The sequence below is a fragment of the Heterodontus francisci genome, chromosome 3 (assembly GCF_036365525.1).
Source record: "Heterodontus francisci isolate sHetFra1 chromosome 3, sHetFra1.hap1, whole genome shotgun sequence".
NCBI classification, from domain to species: domain Eukaryota; kingdom Metazoa; phylum Chordata; class Chondrichthyes; order Heterodontiformes; family Heterodontidae; genus Heterodontus; species Heterodontus francisci.
Window position 1 is genome coordinate 171,640,541 of NC_090373.1, and position 23,178 is coordinate 171,663,718.

The window sequence follows — 23,178 nt, forward strand, 5'->3', positions numbered from 1 at the left end:
AAGGGATTTTTTTTATAACACCACACATATTTCACGCAATTATCTTAAAGTGCTTTGTATATGCTGCTGTTTTGCAGTCAAATAGGGAAAGTAGTTGGAATGCTACAAATGGGCTTTGGGCCATGAGTCAGAGAGGAGAAATGTCATCTAAGGTTCTTCATTTTGACTGCTATCCAGTTGCCATTACTGGAAATTATGATGTGTATGGATGCCAGATGAGGACATGATGCCCTCTCATCTATGCCTTTGATACCTCTCCTGGCCAGTCTTCATCTTCACCCTATAAACTTGAGCTCATTCAAAACTTTGTTGCCCGTATCCTAACTCACACCAAGACCCATTCACCTATCACTCCTGTTCTCACTGAGCTACTACATTCGCTCCCAGTCCAGCAAAACCTCAATTTCAAAATTTTCAACCTTGTGCTCAAATCCTCCATGACTCTGCCTTCCCCTATAACCTCCTCCAACGCTACAACCCTCCAAGATATCTGGCCTCTTGAGCATCCCCAATTTTAATTGCTCCATCATTGGTGGCCTTGCCTTCAGCTGTATAGGCCCTAAGCTCTGGAATTCCCTCCCTAAACCTCTTTGCCCCTCTACCTCCCTTTCTTCCTTTAAGACACTCCTTAAAACCTACCTCTTTGACCACCGGTAGCTCGGGGTCAAATTTTGTTTAATAATCGCTCCTGTGAAGCCCCTTGGGATGTTTTCTACATTAATGGCACTATATAAATGCAATTTGTTGTTGTGGTTGAATAGCCCACCAGAATTCATGGCCCAGGTTCATCTGTGAATCAGAGGTACTGGATGGTGCCTGGTTCCAGTGAAATCACACACCATGAGTGCCTTCAGGAGAGGAATGGGAACAGGCGAGGGGGCACTGGGAGGAGCAAAGAAACAAGGGCACAGAAATAAATAGTCACGAGGTCTTCATATATTTGGACATTTACTATATTGTTTATGCTTCTGGATTATGATATCTACAAAACTCATCTTTACTTTGAATGCTTAAAACTTTGTGAATCAAACCAAGCCCCCTAATTTAAGCAGGTATTTGTGATGTGATATACAAAGGCTCTGTTGAGACAGTCTTCTCTCTCTCTCTCTCTGTTTTGTTTTAGTGACATCGTGCCCTTCACAGGAGGCTCCCAAGCATGGCAAGAAGTTTGGCTCCAGGTACAGCATGGATCACGAAGTGCACTTCATCTGTCAGCCTGGCTATCAGCTCATTGGCTCCAGTACCAGAGTATGCCAGCCCAGTGGGCGCTGGACCGGGGAGAATGCTAACTGCACAGGTACTCCTGTTTAAAGTTTCACAATAGGTTGGCATCATTTGGACCCAAGACCACTAATCATTCACTTTACTGAATAACAAAGCATATGGAGGAGTCCAAGTACCCTGAGCGAAACATAATTACCAACTATCAGATGGAACCAAACCACAACACTAACTTTGTAGTTCCATTAATGTTTTGCACTTTTTCTAAAATGTTGGAAGCAAAAGTGACAATGTCAGGCTGTGCTTTCTAATTTCAGAAGATGGGATGAAAATAGGATCAGGTCATTTAGCCCCTCGAACCTGTTCCACCATTCAACGCAATCACAGCTGATCTGCAACCTAAATCTATGCGATATTGATGTGCATACATTTAATGCATGCACATGAAATGAAGGCGTGGACATTAACATCTCTAATTCTGTTCTATTTTAACAGCATTGATTGAAATGCTAATCATTTAGATGTCAGCCAAGGCTCAGTAGTAGCACTCTTGCGCATCGGTCAGGAGGCTGTCCATTCCAGAGACTTGAGCACAAAATCTGGACTGACACTTCAGCGTAGTACTGAGGGAGGGCTGCACTGTTGGAGGTGCCATCTTTTGGATGAGATGTTAAAACAAGGCTCCTTCTGCCCTCTTGGGTGGACGTAAAACACCCCACAGCACCAGTCCTCTCTGGTGTCCTGACCAATATTTATCCCTCAATCAACATCAGTAAAAACAGATTATCTTGTCATTATCACTTTGTTTGTGGGATCTTGCTGTGTGCAAATTGGTTGCTGTGTTTCCTACACTACAACAGTGACTACACTTCGAAAGTACTTCATTGGAAGAAATATTTTTGTACAAATAGTTATTAGTAGATGGAATAAATTACAATGAGTTATTGGAAATAATTCAATCATTCTGCTTCAAAAGGAGTTAGATAGACATTTGAATGTAGGAGCAGGACTATTAGCTTAATGTAGATAGCTTCAGTGTGTGCTAACAGTAACTGGTCATAGTTGGCCGAAACAGCCTCCTGCTATAGTTAAATTTCTATATGATCATGTTATTTTTTTGGAGGACTACGATATTTCAAAAAGTATTAGTGAAATATTATAAATAAATAAATCAGTCACCAAATGGGCCATGTAAGTGTGCAGTTGAAAAGTAAATAACTAACAAAGACTGTGTGTGATATCAGAGTACAAACACTGAGCACATTTGTACAAAAGTATTCTGTTTGCTTTTTTACCAAGGGCATTGATTTAAACTGAATGGATTAACACCTCCATTAAAATAGTAGCATTATCCCTGCATGTATTAAATATGTGCACATAAATATCATATACAGTAACTTAAAGGCTTGCACCATTAGACTGAATTCGGTTCAGGAATTTCTTCCTATTGATAATTTTACTCTGCGTGATCACAAATGTGGATCTTCTGTTTTGTACTCGCACCAAGTTTTCAGTAAAATTGTTGATGGGGAGACATGTCAATGCCTAGATTTCTGAGGCAATGAATAATGAAGTCTTTTATGGTGCTTCTCATCAAACAAAAGCACCATGATCAAAGTCAGCTAAATGTTCTCATTCTTAAACTTAAAAAAGACAACACTGCATTCCCCATGTGAGAACACCTGCCGAATGATATTTGGTCACACATTCCACCCTGACCTTCCTATCTTTCCCATCAGGCAGCCTCTGCCAGTGTGAAGCTACCTGTGCTCACTTGCCCCGGTAACCCAGCAACTGAGTGTGACACAAAGGGGCAGAAAATATAACCAGAAGAATGCAGCAGAAATTAGAACCAGAATGAGTAATAATGGTAAAAAGTCAAAGCTTAAGGCTCTTTATCTGAATGCACACAGCATTTGTAACGAGATAGGTGAGTTGACAGCACAAATAGAAAGTAATGAGTATGACTTGATAGCTATTACAGAGACGTGGTTGCAGGGTGACCAGGTCTGGGAACTCAATATTCAAAGATATTCGACGTTCCGGAAAAATAGGCAAAGGAGGTGGGAATACAAAACAGAAGATCCACATTTGTGATCATGCAGAGTAAAATTATCAATAGGAAGAAATTCCTGAACCGAATTCAGTCTAATAGTGCAAGCCTTTAAATTACTCTATACGATATTAATAAAGGAAGGTATCGGTGCTGTGGTGAGTAGTGATATGTAGGTGCAATAGATCGTGATGTGGAATCAATTTGGGTGGAAATAAGGAATAGCAAGGGGAAGAAGTCACGGGTAAGAGTCGTCTATAGGCCCCCAAAGAGTTGCCTCACTGTAGGATAAAGTATAAATTGGGAAATAGCGAGGCGTCTAAGAAGTACCCTACAATTGTCATGGGTGATTTTAATCTGCATATTGACTGGACAAATCAGATTGGCAGAGGTAACATGGAAGACGACTTTGTAGAGTGCATCAGGGATTGTTACTTAGAGCAATACGTTGCAGAACCTACCCAGGAACTGGCTATTTTAGATCTAGTAATGTGTAATGAGGTAGGATTAATAAGAGATATCGTAGTTAAGGATCCTCTAGGGGGTAGCGATCACAACATGGTAGAATTTCAAATTCAGTTTGAGGACGTCCAACTCGGGTGTCAAACCACTGTCCTCAACTTAAACAAGATCAATTACAGAGGTATGAAGAAAGAGTTGTCTAAAGCGGGCTGGGAAAATAGACTAAGTGGAAGGTCAGTGGATGAGCAGTGGCAGACATTTAAGCAGATATTTCATAACGCTCAGCAAAAAGAAGGACTCGATGAGAAGGATGAACCACCCACGGTTAACAAAGGCAGTCAAGGAGAGTATCCAATCAAAAACTAATATATACAAAGCAACAAAAACTATAAAAAGATAATTTAAACCAATATTTTGCATCGTTCCTCACGATGTAGTACACTATAAACATCCCACAGATATCAGATAAGCAAGGAGCAAATGAGAGGAAAGATCTTGTAACAGTCTCTATCACGAGTGACAAAGTATTTGACAAACTAATGGGACTAAAGGCAGACAAGTCACCAGGATCTGATGGCCTCCATTCAAGGGTTTTAAAGGAAGTGACTGCAGAGATAGTGAAGGCATTGGTTGAAATATTCCAGAACTCACTGAATTCTGGGAGGGTCCCAGCGGATTGGAAAACCGTTAATGTGATGCCCCTGTTCAAGAAGGGAGGGAGACTAAAAGCAGGAATCTATAGGCCAGTCAGCCTAACATTGGTCATTGGGAAAATGCTAGCGTTCATTATTAAGGAAAAAAACAGCAGGACACTTAGAAAAGCTTAACGTAATCAAACAATGTCAACATGGTTTTGTGAAACGGAAAATTTGTGATGGATAGAAAATTGCTTGGCAGACAGGAAACAAAGAGTAGGGATAAATGGGTCTTTTTCCGAATGGCAGGCAGTGACTAGTGGGGTACCACAGGGATCAGTGCTAGGACCCCATCTATTCACAATATATATCTTAATGATTTAGATGTGGGAACTAAATGTAATATCTCCAAATTTGCAGATGACACAAAACTGGGTGGGAGGGTGAGTTGTGAGGAGGATGCAGAGAGGCTTCAGGGTGATTTGGACAAGTTGAGTGAGTGGGCTAATGCATGGCAGATGCAGTATAATGTGGATAAGTGTGAGGTTATCCACTTTGGTAGCAAAAACAGGAAGGCAGACTATTATCTGAATGGCTATTAATTGAGAGAGGGGAATATGCAACGAGACCTGGGTATTCTCGTACACCAGTCGCTGCAGGTAAGCATACAGGTCCAACAGGCGGTAAAAAAGGCAAATGGTATGTTGGCCTTCATAGCGAGAGGATTCAAGTACAGGAGCAGGGATTTCTTGTTGCAATTATATAGGGCCTTGGTGAGGCCACACCTGGAATATTGTGTGTAGTTTTGGTCTCTTTATCTGAGGAAGGATGTCCTTGCTATAGAGGGAGTGCAGCGAAGGTTTACCAGACTGATTCCTGGGATGGCGGGACTGACGTATGAGGACAGATTGAGTTGGTTAGGATTATATTCGCTGGAGTTCAGAAGAGTGAGGGGGGATCTCATAGAAACCTATAAAATTCTAACAGGACTTGACAGGGTAGATGCAGGAAGGATGTTCCTGATGGTGGGGGAGTCCAGAACCAGGGGTCATAGTCTAAGGATATGGGGTAAACCTTTCAGGACTGAGATGAGGAGAAATTTCTTCACCCAGAGAGTGGTGAGCCTGTGGAATTCTCTACCACAGAAAGCAATTGAGGTCAAAACATTGTATGTTTTCAAAAAGGAGTTAGATATAGCTGTTGGGTTTAAAAGGATCAAAGGATATGGGGCAAAAGCGGGAACAGATTATTGAGTTGGATGATCGGCCATGATCATAATGAATGGCGGAGCAGGCTCAAAGGGCCGAATGGCCTACTCCTGCTCCTATTTTCTATGTTTCTATGACAAATTTGCTAGAGTTCTTTGAGGATATAACAAGCAGAGTTGATAAAGGGGAACAGGTAGATGTAGTGTATTTGGATTTCCAGAAGGCATTCAATAAGGTGCCATATAAAAGATTATTGCACAAGATAGGAGCTCACGATATTGGGGGTAATGTATTAGCATGGATTGAGGATTGGTTAACTCACAGAAGACAGAGAGTCGGGATTAATGGGTCTTTTTCAGGTTGGAAAGACGTAACTAGTGGAGTGCCACAAGGATCAGTCCTAGGGCCTCAATTATTTACTGTCTATATTAATGACTTGGAGGAGGGGGCAGAGTGTAATATATCCAAATTTGCTGACGATACAGAAATAGATGGAAGGGCATGTTGTGATGAGGACATAAGGAATCTGCAAGGGGATATAGATAGGTTGGGTGAGTGGGAAAAAACTTGGCAGATGGAGTTTAACGTCGGAAAGTGTGAGGTCATGCACTTTGGTAGGAAGAATCAAAAGGCAGACTATTATTTAAATGGAGAGAGACTCCAAAACAGTACAGCACAGAGGGATCTGGGTGTTCTTGTGCATGAAACTCAAAATGTTAGCATGCAGGTGCAGCAAGTAATTAAGAAGGCAAATGGAATTTTGGCCTTTATTGCTAGGGGGTTAGAGTTTAAAAATAGGGAAGGCTTGTTACAACTGTACAGGGTGTTGATGAGGCCACACCTGGAGTACTGCGTACAGTTTTGGTCCCTGTATTTAAGGAAGGATACGCTTGCATTGGAGGCAATTCAGAAAAAGGTTCACTAGGCTGATTCCTGGGATGAAGGGGTTGACTTATCAAGAACAGCTAAACAGGTTAGGCCTTTATTCATTAGAGTTTAGAAGAATGAGGGGTAATCTTATTGAAACGTACAAGATTCTGAGGGGGCTTGACAGGGTAGATGTTGAGGAGATGTTTCCACGAGTGGGGGAATCTTGAACTAGGGGACATAGTTACAGAATAAGGGACACACATTTAAGACTGAGATGCGAAGGAATTTCTTCTCTCAGAGGGTAGTGAATATCTGGAATTCTCTACCCCAGAGAGTTGTGGAGGCTAGGTCACTGAAAGTATTTAAAGAGGAGGTAGATAGATTTTTGAACTATCAGTGAGTTGAGGGCTATGAGGAGCTGGCACGAAAGAGGAGTTGAAGTCTGGGGCAGATCAGCCATGATCTTATTGAATGTTGGGGCAGACTTGAGGGGCCGAATGGCCTACTCCTGCTCCTATTTCTTATGTTCTTATACTGCAGCTTCCAGGCTTGATGGATTTCAGAGGTCAAGGTTGCATTGGGTTAATAGTAATTAAATAATTTCATGGACTAACGGTCCAGAGATATTCCAGGCATGCTATTGATAGTCATGCACCGAATTCTGTCACAGGCTGAGGAACTCTCTGTGACGCTGCACTGGCTGGCTGCTGTAAGAGAACTCTGTGAGCTAGGCCTCACAGGACACAACATTTTGTTTCTGTTTCAACAGAGGAAAACGTTAAGCCAACGCTATTGTGATGAAAATCCCTTGAGAAATGTTAAGCATTGCATTACAAGATCATGCATGGATTCAGATGGAGGAGATCGTTCTGCTCATTTGGTCTAACTCTTCCAAAACAAAGAAAAACAGGAGTAGGCCATTCATCCCCTTCAACATAGAAACATAGGAGAGGGAGTAGGCCATTCAGCCCATCGAGCCTGCCCCGCTAGTCAGTAAGATCATGGCCGATCATCCACTTAAAAGCCTTTTTCTCACACTATCCCCATATCCCTTGATGTCATTGGTATTTAGAAACCTGTCAATCTCTGCTTTAAACATACTCAATTACTGAGCTTCCACAGCCCTCTAGGGTAGAGAATTCCAAAGATTCACAACGCTCTGAGTAAAGAAATTTCTCCTCATCTCGGTCCTAAGTGGCTTCCCCCTTATTTTGAAATTGTGTCCCCTGGTTCTAGACTCTCCAACCAGGGGAAAAGTCTTACCTGCATCTACCCTGTCTATCCCTTTAAGTATTTTGTAGGTTTCAATGAGATCACCTCTCATTCTTCAAAACCCTAGAGAATACAGGCCCAGTTTCCCCAATCACTTCATAGGAAAGTTCCGCCTTCCCGGGAACAAGTCTGGTGAACCTTTGTTGTCCCTCTATGGCAATAATACCCTTCCTAAGGTAAGGAGACCAAAACTGCACACAGTACTCCAGGTGCGATCTAATCAAGGTTCTATACAGTTGAAGCAAGAATTCACTATTCCTGTACTCAAATCCTCTTGCGATAAAGGCTAACACACCATTAGCCTTCCTTATTGCTTGTTGCACCTGCGTGTTAGCTTTCAGTGACTTATTGACAAGGACACCCAGATCCCATTGTACATCTACACTTTCTAATCTCTTATCATTTAAGAAATACTCTGCACATCTATTCCTTCTACCAAAATGGATAACCTCACATTTTTCCACGTTATATTGGGTTTCGGAACTTGAGCAGCGGCTGGAGTCACTGTGGCGCATCCGCGAGGCAGAGAACTACGTGAATAGCACGTTTCAGGAGGTAGTCACCCCGGATCTTAAGAGAGCACATGCAGAGAGGGACTGAGTGGCTGCTAGACAGACAAGAAGGTCAAAGCAGGTAGTGCAGGAGACCCCAGAGGGCATCCCACTTTCTAACCGGTATTCAGTTCTGAGTACTGATGGGAGAGAGGGTTCCTCTGGAGTGTACAGTGAAAGCCATGACCAGAGCACCATGGGTATCTCAGCTGTGCAGGGAGGGAGGAGAAAGGACAAGAGAGCAATAGTTATAGGGGATTCTATAGTTAGGGGAATAGATAGGTGTTTCTGTGGTAGCAGACGAGTCCAGGATGGTATGTTGCCTCCCTGGTGCAAGGTTATGGATATCACCGAGCGGCTACAGGGCATTCTGGAGGGCGAGGGTGCATAGCCAGAGGTCGTGGTCCACATTGGTACCAACAATATAGGAAGAAAAAGGTTTGAGGTCCTGCAGGCTGAGTTTAGGGATTTAAGAACGAGATTAGCAAGCAGGACCTCAAAGGTAGTAACTCTGGATTACTCCCACGGCCATGTGTCTAGTGAGTATAGAAATAGGAGAATACACCAGATGAATGCGTGGCAGGAGAGATGGTGCAGGAGGGAGGACTTCAGATTTCTGGGACATTGGGACCAGTTCTGGGGAAGGTGGGACCTGTACAAGCCGGATGGTCTGCATCTGAACAGGACTGGGACAAATATCCTTGCAGGACGGTTTGCTAGTGCTGTTGGGGATGGTTTAAACTAGATTGGCAGGGGGATGGGAACCTGAGCGTAGTCTTAGATAGGACAATTTCAGGGCAGGGAACAGGAAGCAGAAAATTAGCAAGTGACTCTGAAAGACAGAAGAAGCAAAGGTTAAAAGGTGAGCAGCACAGGAATTTGGCAGTGTTATAGGGGATTTATTTAAATACAAGGAGTATAGTAAATAAAGCCAATGAGCTGAGGACACAGATAGACACATGGCAACATCATATCGTTGCTATAACGGAAACTTGGCTTAAGGAGGGACAAGAATGGCAACTCAACATCCCTGGATATAGAGTTTTCAGGCAGGATAGAGAGGGAGATAAAAAAGGAGGGGGTGTAGCATTATTAGTTAAGGAATCAATAACAGCTTTGAGGAGGGATGATATGCTAAATGAATCATCAAATGAGGCCATATGGCTGGAGCTCAGAAATAAAAAAGGGGCAGCCACACTACTAGGAGTGTACTATAGACCCCAAAATAGTGAGAGGGAAGTAGAAGAACAAATATGTAGGTAAATTTATGAGTGCAAAAACTATAGGGCAATAATAGTTGGGGATTTCAACTACCCCAATATCAACTGGGATACAAACAGTGTGAAGGGCACAGAGGGGCCAAAATTATTGAACTGCATTCAAGAGAACTTTTTTAGCCAGCACGTAACAAGCCCAACGAGAGCGGGCGCAATTCTAGATTTAGTCTTCAGTAATGAAGCTGGGCAAGTGGAGGAAGTAACAGTGGGTGACCATTTTTGAGATAGTGACCATAGTACAGTAAGCTTTAGCATAATCATGGAAAAGGACAAAGATAAAACAGGAATAAAAGTTCTAGATTGGGGGAAGGCAAATTTTAAGAAGCTGAGGGGTGACCTGGCTAAAGTGGAATGGATACAGCTACTTGAAGGAAAATCAGTGGTAAACCAATGGGAGGCATTCAAAAGTGAGATTCTACAGGCACAGTGTAGGCATATCCCCACAAAGATTAAGGTGGTACTGTCAAATCTAGAGCGCCCCCCCCCGCACCCCCCCCCCCAACCCATCCCCCACCCGGTGATCTAGAAGTTTACAGAGTAAGTTAAAGCAGAAAAAGAAAGCTTATGACGATCACAAAAATCTTAATACTTTAGAAAGCCTAGAGGAATATAGAAAGTGCAGGGGTGAAGTAAAAAAGGAAATTAGAAAAGCAAAGAGAGGAAGTGAAAAATTATTGGCAGGTAAAATCAAGTAAAATGCGAAGATGTTTTATCGGTACATTAAGAGCAAGAGGATAACTAAGGAAAGGGTAGGGCCCATCAGAGATGTACAAGGGAACTTATGCGTGGATGCAAAAGATGTGGGCAGTGTTCTTAATGAGTTTTTTTGTCTCTGTCTTCACAAAGGAGAGGGATGATGTAGACATTGTAGTTAAAGAGCAGGACTGTGAAATATTAGATATGATAAGCATAATGAGAGAGGAAGTACGAGAGGGTCTGACATCATTGAAAGTGAATAAACCGCCAGGGCCGGATGAATTGCATGCCAGGTTGTTAAAGGAAGCCAGGGAGGAAATAACGGATGCGCTGAGGATCATCTTCAAATCCTCACTAGATACAGGAGAGGTACCAGATGATTGGAGGTCTGCAAACGTTGTACCATTATTTAAAAAGAGTGCAAGGGATAGGCCAAATAATTATAGGCCGGACAGTCTGACCTTGGTGGTGGGTAAATTGTTAGAATCTATTCTGAGGGACAGGATAAATTGCTACTTAGAAAGGCATGGATTAATCAGGGATAGTCAGCATGGATTTGTTAAGGGAAGGTCATGTCTTACTAACTTAATTGAGTTTTTTGAGGAAGTAACAAGAAGGTTTGATGAGGGTGGTGCAGTGGATGTGGTCTACATGGATTTTAGTAAGGCATTTGACAAGGTCCCACATGGCAGACTGGTCAGTAAAATGAAAGCCCATGGGCTACAGGGGAATGTGTCAGGTTGGATCTAGAATTGGCTCAGGGACAGGAAACTAAGGGTAGTAGTCAACGGATGATTTTGTGAATGGAAAGCTGTTTCCAGTGGCGTTCCAGAGGGCTCAGTGTTGGGTCCCTTGCTGTTTGTGGTATATATTAATGATCTGGACTTAAATGTGGAGGCAGGATTGGGAAATTTGCTGATGAAACAAAAATTGGCCGTGTAGTTGATAGTGAAGAGGATAGCCACAGACTCCAGAAAGCGACCAATAGTTTGGTTGAGTGGGCGGAAAAGTGGTAAATGGAATTCATTCCAGATAAGCGTGAGGTAATGCATTTGGGGAGGGCAAATAAAGCGAGGGAATACACAATAAATGGGAGGATATTGAGAGGGGTAGAGGAAGTGAGAGACCTTGGAGTGCATGTCCACAGGTCCTTGAAGGTGGCAGGACAGGTAGACAGAGTGGTGAAGAAGGCATATAGAATGCTTTCATTTATTGGCCAAGGTATAGAATACAAAAGCAGGGATGTAATGCTTGAGCTATATAAAACGCTGGTTAGGCCACTGTTGGAGTATTGCATACAATTCTGGTCACCACATTACAGAAAGGACATAATTGCTCTGGAGAGAGTGCAGAGGAGATTTACAAGAATGTTGCCAGGGCTTGAAAGCTGCAGCTTTGAGGAAAGATTGGATAGGCTCGGGTTGTTTTCCTTAGAACAGAGGAGGCTGAGGGGTGACTTAATAGAGGTGTACAAAATTATGAGGGGCTTAGATAGACTAGACAAGAAGGACCTGTTTCTCCTCGCGGAGAGGTCAATTACCAGGGGGCACAAATTTAAGGTGATTGGTAGAAGGATTAGAGGGGACATGAGGAAAAATATTTTCACCCAGAGGGTGGTGGGTGTCTGGAAATCACTGCCAGGAACAGTGGTGGAGGCAGAAACCCTCAATTCTTTTAAAAGGTACCTGGACATGCACCTGAAGTGCTGTAACCGGCAAGGCTATGGACCAGGTGCTGGAAAGTGGGATTAGATTGGGCGGCTAGTTTTTTCGGCTGGCATGGACATGATGGGTTGAATGGCCTCCTTCTGTGCTGTAATTTGTCTATGGTTCTATGGTTCTATGGTTCTATCCGCCACATTCTTGCCCTCTCAATAAGACCGTCCAAATACCCTTGAAGCTGCTTTGCATCATCCTCACAACACACATTCCCACCTAGTTTTGTGTCATCTGTGATGGAAATATTACATTTGATCCATGCATCCAAATCATTGATATATATTGTGAACAGCTGGGGCTCAAGTGCTGATCCTTGCGGTACCCCACTAGACACAGCCTGCAACGTGAGAATGACTCGTTTATTCCTACTTTCTCTTTTCTGTCTATTTACCAATCCTTAATCCATGCCAGTATATTACCCCCTATCCCATGTGCTTTAATTTTGCTAACCAACCTCCTGTGCAGGAATTTATCAAAAGCCTTCTGAAAATCCAAGTATTCCACGTCCATCGACTCCCCTTTATCAATTCTTTTAGTAACATCCTTAAAAAAACTCCAACAGATTCATCAAGGGCGGCACAGTGGCGCAGTGGTTAGCACTGCAGCCTCACAGCTCCAGGGACCTGGGTTCGATTCCAGATACTGCCTGTGTGGAGTTTGCAAGTTCTCCCTGTGTCTGCGTGGGTTTTCTCCGGGTGCTCCGGTTTCCTCCCACAAGCCAAAAGACTTGCAGGTTGATAGGTAAATTGGCCATTATAAATTGTCACTAGTATAGGTAGGTGGTAGGGAAATATAGGGACAGGTGGGGATGTTTGGTAGGAATATGGGATTAGTGTAGGATTAGTATAAATGGGTGGTTGATGTTCGGCACAGACTTGGTGGGCCGAAGGGCCTGTTTCAGTGCTGTATCTCTAATCTAATCAAACATGATTTCCCATTCATAAATCCATGTTGACTATGCCCAATCAGATCATTATTATCATAAGTGTCCATCTATCACATCCTTTAGAATAGATTCGAACATTTTCCCTACTACTGATGTAAAGCTAACAGGTCTGTACTTCCCCTTTCTCTCTCTCCCTCCCTTCTTAAATAGTGGGGTGACATTGCTACCCTCCAATCTGCAGGAACTGTTCCAGAATCTAATAGAATTTTGGAAGACGATCACCAATGCATCCATTATCTCCATAGCTGCCTCTTTCAACACTCTGGGATGTAGAATAGCAGGTCCTGGGGACTTATCAACCTTCAGCCCCATTCATTTCTCCAATACAACCTTCTTACTAATACTAATTTCCTTCAATTCCTCATTCTCCCTAGTCCCTTGGATCTCTCATTCTGGGAGATTTCTTGTATCTTCCTCAGTGAAGACAGACACAAAGTAATCATTTAGCTTCTCTGCCATTTCTCTATTCGCCATTATAGATTCTCCTGACTCTGCCTGTAATGAATCTACAATTGTCTTAGCCAAATGTTTCTTTTTACGTACCTATAGAAGCTTTTACAGTCTGATTTTATGTTTTTTGCTAGCTTACATTCATATTCTATTCTCCCTTTATCAGTTTCTTCGTCCTCCTTTGCTGTATTCTAAAATCCTCCCAATCCTCAGGCCTTTTCTTTTAATCTTATACAATCCTTAACTTCCTTTGTTAGCCACGGTTGACTGCCTTTACTTTTGGGGTTTGTGTGCCTTGAAGGAATGTATAGTTGCTGTAAACTATGTAATAATTCTTTGAAGACTATCCATTGTCTATGTACTGTCATACCTTTTAATGTATTTTCCTAATACACCTCAGCCAATTAGCCCCTCATACCTTCATCATTTTCTTTGTTCAAATTTAACATCCTGGCTTCAGATTGAACAACCTCACTTTCAAACACAATGTAAAATGCTATCATGTTATTTTCACTCATCCCTAAAGGTTCTTATACAACAAGATTATTAATTATCCCTTTCTCGTTATATAATACTAGATCTAAAATAGCCTGTTCTCTAGTCAGTTCCTCAACATACTGCTCTAGAAAACCATCCCTAACACAGTCCATAAACTCATTCTCCACAGCATTAGTGCTCATTAGGTTTACCCAATCTATATGCAGATTGAAGTCACCCATGATTACTGTATTACCCACGCTACATGCTTCTTTAATCTTCTGATTAATACCATGCCTCACACCACCACTACTGTTTGGTGGCCTATAAACAACTCCTACCAATGTTTGCTGCCCCTTGCTGTTTCTTAGCTCCACCCAAACAGATTTCACATTTTGTTCTTATGATCTGAGATCCTCCCATACTAATGTACTGATCCCATCCCTTATTATCAGCACAACACCACCTCCTTTTCCTTTTTGCCTGTCCTTCCAAAATGTCAAAATATCCTTGAATATTCAGTTCCTAATCTTGGTCACCCTGTAGCCATGTTTCTGTTATGGCAATTAAATCATACCCATTTACCTCTATTTGTGCATGTTCTGTCATTCTGTTAGGTAATGGCTGATCTGTAGCTTGATTCTCTTTACCTACCTTGGCTTCATAACCCTTAATATCCTTGTCTGACAAAAATCTATCAACTGCAGTTTTGAAATTTTTGATTGGCTCAGCTGCAACAGCTTTTTGGGGAAAACAGTGCCAGATATCCACTACCCTTTGTGTGAAGAAGTGCTTCCTGGCATCACCACTGAAACAGTTAGCTCTAACTTTATGTCCCCTTGTTCTGTACTCCCCCACCAGAGGAAATGGTTTCTCTTTATCTACCCTATCAAATCCTTGAATCATCTTAAGCACCTCAATGAGATCATCTCTTAATCTTCTGTCTGCAAGGGAATACAAGTCTAGTCTATGCAACCTGTCCTCATAATTTAAATCTTATTAGCCTCACTATCATTCTGATGCATCTTTGCTGCTGCACCACCCCCACCACACCCCCCCCCCCCCACCACTCCCCTACCCGCCCCCCACCAACCCCCACTCCCCTCCCCACCATCCCCACCTACAAGCCAATATATCCTTCCTGAGGTGCAGTGCCCAGAACTAAATGCTGTTCTACAGATACAACCTAACCAGAGCTTTCTACAACTGTAACATTCTTTCTTTTCTTTCTTTTGGGCCTCCTTATCTCGAGAGACAATGGATACGCGCCTGGAGGTGGTCAGTGGTTTGTGAAGCGGCGCCTGGAGTGGCTATAAAGGCCAATTCTGGAGTGACAGGCTCTTCCACAGGTGCTGCAGAGAAACTTGTTTGTCAGGGTTGTTGCACAGTTGGCCCTCCCCTTGCGCCTCTGTCTTTTTTCCTGCCAACTACTAAGTCTCTTCGACTCGCCACAATTTAGCCCTGTCTTTATGGCTGCCCGCCAGCTCTGGCGAATGCTGGCAACAGACTCCCACGACTTGTGATCAATGTCACATGATTTCATGTCGCGTTTGCAGACGTCTTTATAGCGGAGACATGGACGGCCGGTGGGTCTGATACCAGTGGCGAGCTCGCTGTACAATGTGTCTTTGGGGATCCTGCCATCTTCCATGTGGCTCACATGGCCAAGCCATCTCAAGCGCCGCTGACTCAGTAGTGTGTATAAGCTGGGGGTGTTGGCCGCTTCAAGGACTTCTGTGTTGGAGATATAGTCCTGCCACCTGATGCCAAGTATTCTCCGAAGGCAGCGAAGATGGAATGAATTGAGACGTCGCTCTTGGCTGACATACGTTGTCCAGGCCTCGCTGCCATAGAGCAAGGTACTGAGGACACAGGCCTGATACACTCGGACTTTTGTGTTCCGTGTCAGTGCGCCATTTTCCCACACTCTCTTGGCCAGTCTGGACATAGCAGTGGAAGCCTTACCCATGCGCTTGTTGATTTCTGCATCGAGAGACAGGTTACTGGTGATAGTTGAGCCTAGGTAGGTGAACTCTTGAACCACTTCCAGAGCGTGGTTGCCAATATTGATGGATGGAGCATTTCTGACGTCCTGCCCCATGATGTTCGTTTTCTTGAGGCTGATGGTTAGGCCAAATTCATTGCAGGCAGCCGCAAACCTGTCGATGAGACTCTGCAGGCACTCTTCAGTGAGAGATGTTAAAGCAGCATCGTCAGCAAAGAGGAGTTCTCTGATGAGGACTTTCCGTACTTTGGACTTCGCTCTTAGACGGGCAAGGTTGAACAACCTGCCCCCTGATCTTGTGTGGAGGAAAATTCCTTCTTCAGAGGATTTGAACGCATGTGAAAGCAGCAGGGAGAAGAAAATCCCAAAAAGTGTGGGTGCGAGAACACAGCCCTGTTTCACACCACTCAGGATAGGAAAGGGCTCTGATGAGGAGCCACCATGTTGAATTATGCCTTTCATATTGTCATGGAATGAGGTGATGATACTTAGTAGCTTTGGTGGACATCCGATCTTTTCTAGTAGTCTGAAGAGACCACGTCTGCTGACGAGGTCAAAGGCTTTGGTGAGATCAATGAAAGCAATGTAGAGGGGCATCTGTTGTTCACGGCATTTCTCCTGTATCTGACGAAGGGAGAACAGCATGTCAATGGTCGATCTCTCTGCACGAAAGCCACACTGTGCCTCAGGGTAGACGCGCTCGGCCAGCTTCTGGAGCCTGTTCAGAGCGACTCGAGCAACTGTAACAACTGTAACATAACTTAAGAATATAATACAAAGCCCACGGCCTGCCCATTACAGGACTAGGACTTCCCTGAAGGCACCTACTATCCTGACCTCAAAGACCTTTCTTGGCAAAGTGTTCCACCTATTCATCACCCTACCTGTTCCTCTTTGTTCAATGACGGAGTTTGTAAGCTATTTTTATGACTTACTAACCAAGTCTCCCACATACTTCAGACCTCTCATTCTCAACTACTCTGCAACCAATTCCTTTTGCCCGCTGAGCTTTCTGAGATTCCTTCCCTATACAGAGTGATGTGCAATATGGCTGATATATGCCACGGCAGAGAATGGACAATAGCAGAGTAGGATAATAACTGAGTGCAATACAAGAGTAATACATAATACTATATAACTGTACAGTATGATGCAGTTTAATATAACCCTGTATTAATAGTTTAATCATTAATCTGTAAGAATTTTGCAATAGTTTTGATCCCTTTTTAAACATGCAATTCATTTAAAGCTGCGTTTATTTTGGGAAATTGGGATAGAACCAAGGCGAGTAGAAAGAGCCATGCTATAGATCAGTTATGATCTTATTGAAAAGAACAGGCTCAGGGAGTTGGACGGCCTACTCCTGTTCCTATGTTCCTATGAAGGAAATGGGTTAAAAGTACAATATAATTCCAGTTTAAGGGCTAGTAGCAGCAGCTGCCTGTTCTTGTACAGATCATCAGATGTTCATATTCCACACGTAATCTGGCTGTCCAAAGTCATCTTAGAAGACCAATGTCGCTATCCATTCATAGATGCAACCAGCACAATGCCATCTTGGTACCATCAGAAAATCAAAAGATTGTCTGATTATCAGTTTACTAGTTACTCCATCAGATAGAGCTAGTTTCATACATATCACTGCTTCAGACATGCTGGTGCAGCGTTGATAATACAGTGTTGGTGCACTGAGGTGCAGCACCATGCAGTGGTCGGGTATGCTTTACAAGGCAGCAATTCCCCCACATGACTGAAAACCGTACTCTCATCCTCCAGGGAGACACTATGTACTTTCAGAGAGGGTCAGAGGGCAAGTTACAATGAGGCCCCTCTTGCACACATCTAATTGTATATAGATCAATTAGGTGGGGAAAAAATAAAAGCACAAGAATATTCAAAATAGAAGTCAACAATTATACAGCACTTTTAACTTAGCAAAATGTCCCAAGACACTTCACAGGAGCGTTATCAAACAAAATTTGATACTGAGACACATATTAGAACAGATGACCAAAAGCTGGATCAAAGAGGGAGGTTTTATGGAGCATCTTAAAGGAGGAAAGAGAGGTATCCATGATAACCTATAGCAGCACCAGACAGTTCTATATTGCCTAGATGAAATTCAAATCTCTGCGGTCTGCTGTTTTCTTTTGAACCGCATTTCATTTTTGGTTCAGTAATAACTTCAAAAGGGAATTGGGTAAATACTTAAAGGGAAAGATTTTCAGCGATATGGGGAAAGGGCAGGAGAATGGGACTAACTGGACTGTTCTTTTAAACAGCACGACAGGCACGATGGGCCAAATCTCTGGAGGATGAGTGTACTGTATCACTCTATGAGTCTATGGTTCAGAAGTGATTTAAAGATCTGGTGTTCAGCTTATCCATTTTTTTTAAGGCAGTTTGATTTCTTTTACAGAAATTAATGAATGCGCCAGCAACCCCTGCCAGAATGGAGGGACCTGTGTGGATGCTGTGAACCAGTATTCGTGTTCTTGCCCAAACAGCTGGATGGGACGCCACTGTCAGTATCCAGTGCAGACAGGTTTGTAACATCTGGGAAGGTTAAATAATTGTCTGGATTTGGGAAAGTGAGCACAGTATCTTGTTCCAGTGAAAGTTAGGAAACAAACATCTCAGACTTCTCCAAGGGTATTAATATGGAAATATTCTAGAAGGAATTTTACAAAGGCATACTTTTTAAAAATTTGATCTGTTAACCTAAAAAAAATGAAAAGCATTTTCCGCTCTGAGTTATGAAACAATTTTGCACATGCTGTGGTTTTACTTTTAAAAATTGTGTGGAATCCATTCCAGAAGCTTCTCTTTGAAGTACAGTTATTATTGTGTGGAATGCACGCACATTCCATGCGGGGAATGTGATCATGTTTTGTGAATAACATTTTAACTTCTTTTTAAGATACAAAAACAAAATATTGGACAGCAAGATGAGAAGGATGAGTGATAGCCTCTCAGCAATACGCTGCTCTGAGATTATCATTACACATGTTTTCTGTTCCTTTGGGTAGCTATGTCTAGGTGAGAATTAAAGCCCAATTCTGATGGCTGTGCACTTGCTACCGATAAACCCTGAGATGTTTAGAACCCAGAACTGATTGGATTGCACTGAAAGATTGTTCCTTGGCAAGTCCTTCCTTAATCTATGATCTGTCTGACTGCTGTTTGGTTGTTCAACATTTTTGGATACTAGGAAGTAATTTGTGCCCATTAGAGTAAAACTGCTTGCAATATTAGAACAAAATGTTATCGCCTTCATATGAGATTCTTGTCACTGATATATTTACAAAAACATTAACTGATTATAGTGAGCAACAGGATTTCAGAATATCTCATACCTTGTGATTTCAACCAACATTTCCAGGTGAGCATTACTGGAAAGTAGAACTTGGTTTTATTTTGCCCAAATAATATATATTTTTTAAACAAAGCAGTTTGACAATTCAGTTAATAGTCTTAAGCATCACTGATTTTCACTGAGGCATAATCTTGAATAATGATGCCTGACTCTGTAACTAGCAGTTCACACAAATCGATAGAATCTAAATCATCAGGAGCCAAACAACAAAACTGAATTTCCAAATTACAATAGTTTGAGCTGGGGCCAACCTGTCAGTCTATGGTAGAGCCATTTGCTTTACAAAGGTAACTTCTGGAATCTGCATAACCTTAAGGCAGAAAGAGAAAGATTTGTATTTGTGTAGCGACTTTCACAACTTTGGAATGTCCCAAAGCACTTTACAGCCACTTTTGAGCTGTAGTCACTGTTGAAATGTAGGAAATGGGGGAGGCGGTGGCATAATGGTATTGTCACTGGACTAGAAGCCCAGAGACCCAGGGTATTGCTCTGGGCACATGGGCTTGAATCCCACCACAGCAGAAGGTGGAATTTGAATTCAATTAATAAAAATCTGGAATTAATGGCCATGAAACCATTGTCGATTGTTGTAAAAACCTATCTGGTTCACTAATGTCCATGAGGGAAGGAAATCTGCTGTCCTTACCTGGTCTGCCTACATGTGACTTCAGACCCACGGCTGGGTGGGGGACTTCAATGTCCATCACCAAGAGTGACTCAACCAAGAGTGGCTCAGTAGCACCACTACTGACTGAACTGGCTGAGTCCTAAAGGACATAGCTGCTAGACTGGGTCTGCGGCAGGTGGTGAGGGAAAAACATACTTGACCTTGTCCTCGCCAATTTGCCTGCCGCAGATGCATCTGTCCATGACAGTATTGGTAGGAGTGAGACAGTATTGGTACTGGCTACTCCAGTTCAGCTTCTGGTCAATGATAGCCCCTAGGATGTTGATAGTGGGGGAATCAGCGACGGTAATGCCATTGAATGTCAATGGGAGATGGTTAGATTCTCTCTTGCTGGATTTGGTCATTGCCTGGCACTTGTGTGGCGCGAATGTTACTTGCCACTCATCAGCCCAAACCTGGATATTGTCCAAGTCTTGCTGCATTTCGACACGGATTGCTTCAGTATCTAAGGAGTTACGAATGGTGCTGAACATTGCGCAATCAGCAGCGAACATCCCCACTTCTGACCTTATGATTGAAGGAAGGTCATTGATGAAGCAGCTGAAGATGGTTGAGCCTAGGCCACTACCCTGAGTAACTCCTGCAGTGATGTACTGGAGCTCAGATGATTGACCTCCAACAGCCACAACCATCTTCCTTTGCGCTTGGTATGACTCCAGCCAGTGGAGGGTTTTCCCCCTTATTCCCATTGACCTCAGTTTTGCTAGGGCTCCTTGATGCCATACTCAGTCAAATGCTGCCTTGATGTCAAGGGCAGTCACTCTCACCTCACCTTTGAGTTCAGCTCTTTTGTCCATGTTTGAACCAAGGATGCTGAGTGGCCCTGGCGGAACCCAAACTGAGCGTCACTGAGCAGGTTATTGCTAAGCAAGTGCTGCTTGATGACACTGTTGATGACATCTTCCATCACTTTACTGATGATTGAGAGTTGGCTGATGGGGCGGTAATTGGCCGGGTTGGACTTGTCCTGCTTTTTGTGTACAGGACATACCTGGGCAATTTTCCACATTGCAGGGTAGATGCCAGTGTTGTAGCTGTACTGGAACAGCTTGGCTAGGGACGCAGCAAGTTCTGGAGCACAGGTCTTCAGTACTATTGCCAGAATATTTTCAGGGCCCATAGCCTTTGCAGTATCCAGTGCCTTCAGTCGTTTCTTGATATCAAGCGGAGTGAATCGAATTGGCTGAAGTCTGGCATCTGTGATGCTGGGGACTTCAGGAGGAGGCCGAGATGGATCATCAACTCGGCACTTCTGGCTGAAGATTGTTGCAAATGCTGCAGCCTTATCTTTCGCACTGATGTGCTGGGCTCCCCCATCATTGAGGATAGGGATATTTGTGGAGCCACCTCCTCCAGTTACTTGTTAAATTGTCCACCACCATTCACGGCTGGATGTGGCAGGACTGCAGAGCTTAGATCTGATCCTTTGGTTATGTGATCGCTTAGCTCTGTCTATCGCATGTTGCTTATGCAATTTAGCACGCAGATAGTCCAGTGTTGTAGCTTCACCAGGTTGACATCTCATTTTGAGGTATGCCTGGTGCTGCTCCTGGCATGCCCTCCTGCACTTTTCATTGAACCAGGGTTGGTCTCCTGGCTTGATGGTAATGGTAGAGTGGGGGATATGCTGGGCCATGAGGTTACAGATTGTGGTTGAGTACAATTCTGCTGCTGCTGATGGCCCACAGTGCCTCATGGATGCCCAGTTTTGCATTGCTAGATCTGTTCGAAATCTATCCCATTTAGCACAGTGGTAGTGCCACACAACACAAAGGAGAGTATCCTTAACGTGAAGGCGGAATTTCGTCTCCACAACAACTGTGCCGTGGTCACTCTTACCAATACTGTCATGGACAGATGCATCTGCGGCAGACAGATTGGTGAGGACGAGGTCAAGTATGTTTTCCCCTCTTGTTGGTTCCCTCACCACCTGCCGCATACCCATTCTCGCAGATATATCCTTTAGGACTCGGCCAGCTCAGTCAGTAGTGGTGCTACCGAGCCACTCTTGGTGATAGACATTGAAGTCCCCCACCCAGAGTACATTCTGTGCCCTTGCCACCCTCAATGCTTCCTCCAAGTGCTGTTCAACATGGAGGAGTACTGACTCATCAGCTGTGGGAGGGCGGTAGGTGGTAATCAGCAGGAGGTTTCCTTGCCCATGTTTGACCTGATGCCATGAGACTTCATGGGGTCCAGAGTCGATGTTGAGGATTCCCAGGGCAACTCCCTCCCTACTGTATACCACTGTGCCACCACCTCTGCTGGGTCTGTCCTGCCAGTGGGACAGGACATACCCAGGGATGGTGATGGCAGTGTCTGGGACATTGTCTGTCAGGTATGATTCCGTGAGTATGACAATGTCAGGCTGATGCTTGACTAGTCTGTGGGACAGCTGTCCCAATTTTGGCACAAGCCCCCAGATGTTAGTAAGGAGGACTTTGCAGGGTCGACAGGGCTGGGTTTGCCATTGTCGTTTCCAGTGCCTAGGTCGATGTCCGGTAGTCCGTCCAGTTTCATTCCTTTTTATTGATTTCATAGCAGTTAGATACAATTGAGTGGCTTGCTAGGCCATTTCAGAGGGCATGTAAGAGTCAACCACATTGCTATGGGTCTGGAGTCACATGTAGGCCAGACCAGGTAAGGACAGCAGATTTCCTTCAGCATTAGTGACCAGATGGGTTTTTACAACAATCAAGAATGGTTTCATGGCCATCATGAGACTAGCTTTTTAATTCCAGATTTATTAATCGAATTCAAATTCCACCTTCTGCTGTGGTGGGATTTGAACCCATGTCCCCACAGCAATACTCTGGGTCTCTGGGTTATTAGTCCAGTGACAATACCACTACACATCCGCCACCCCGCTTGCCCTGAACCCACAAACTTCTAAAGCAAAGGTGAGAGTGCTACGCACTTTTGAAAGTATTTTCATCCTGTGTACGCTCAGTCAAGATGCTGCAGAAGTGTGTTAGTGAACAATTTAGTATTGATCACTTTTACTTATTAACGCTACCCTCCCTAGAATATAAACAATCCTAAACTTCAAAGACAGTAACCAAGTCTTTCGAACTCCAACCCTCTGATCATTTAAGATCCACAGAGCAGAGTCAAATCTGTCTCTCAAAACATTGATAACTTCATCAGCCCACTGTGCTACCTGGCTACATACTTCCAACTCTGGACGATTATGCACTGCCACTCCCTTTGACCGACCATTGGCAGCCATGCCTTCTGCTGTCTGGGCCTTAAGTTCTAGAATTCCCTCCCTCA

General features: G+C 43.5%; 1 protein-coding gene across 1 annotated transcript in view; it reads left to right on the forward strand.

Annotated features, from left to right (window-relative positions):
- The window catches only part of LOC137353317 (fibulin-7), a 150,049-nt gene that overhangs the window by 112,535 nt on the left and 14,336 nt on the right, over positions 1-23,178 (forward strand). The window contains exons 3-4 of the mRNA XM_068019458.1: positions 1,124-1,297; positions 18,261-18,386. Of these exons, the coding sequence (XP_067875559.1) occupies positions 1,124-1,297; positions 18,261-18,386 (300 nt within the window). The remainder of the gene's footprint in view (positions 1-1,123; positions 1,298-18,260; positions 18,387-23,178) is intronic.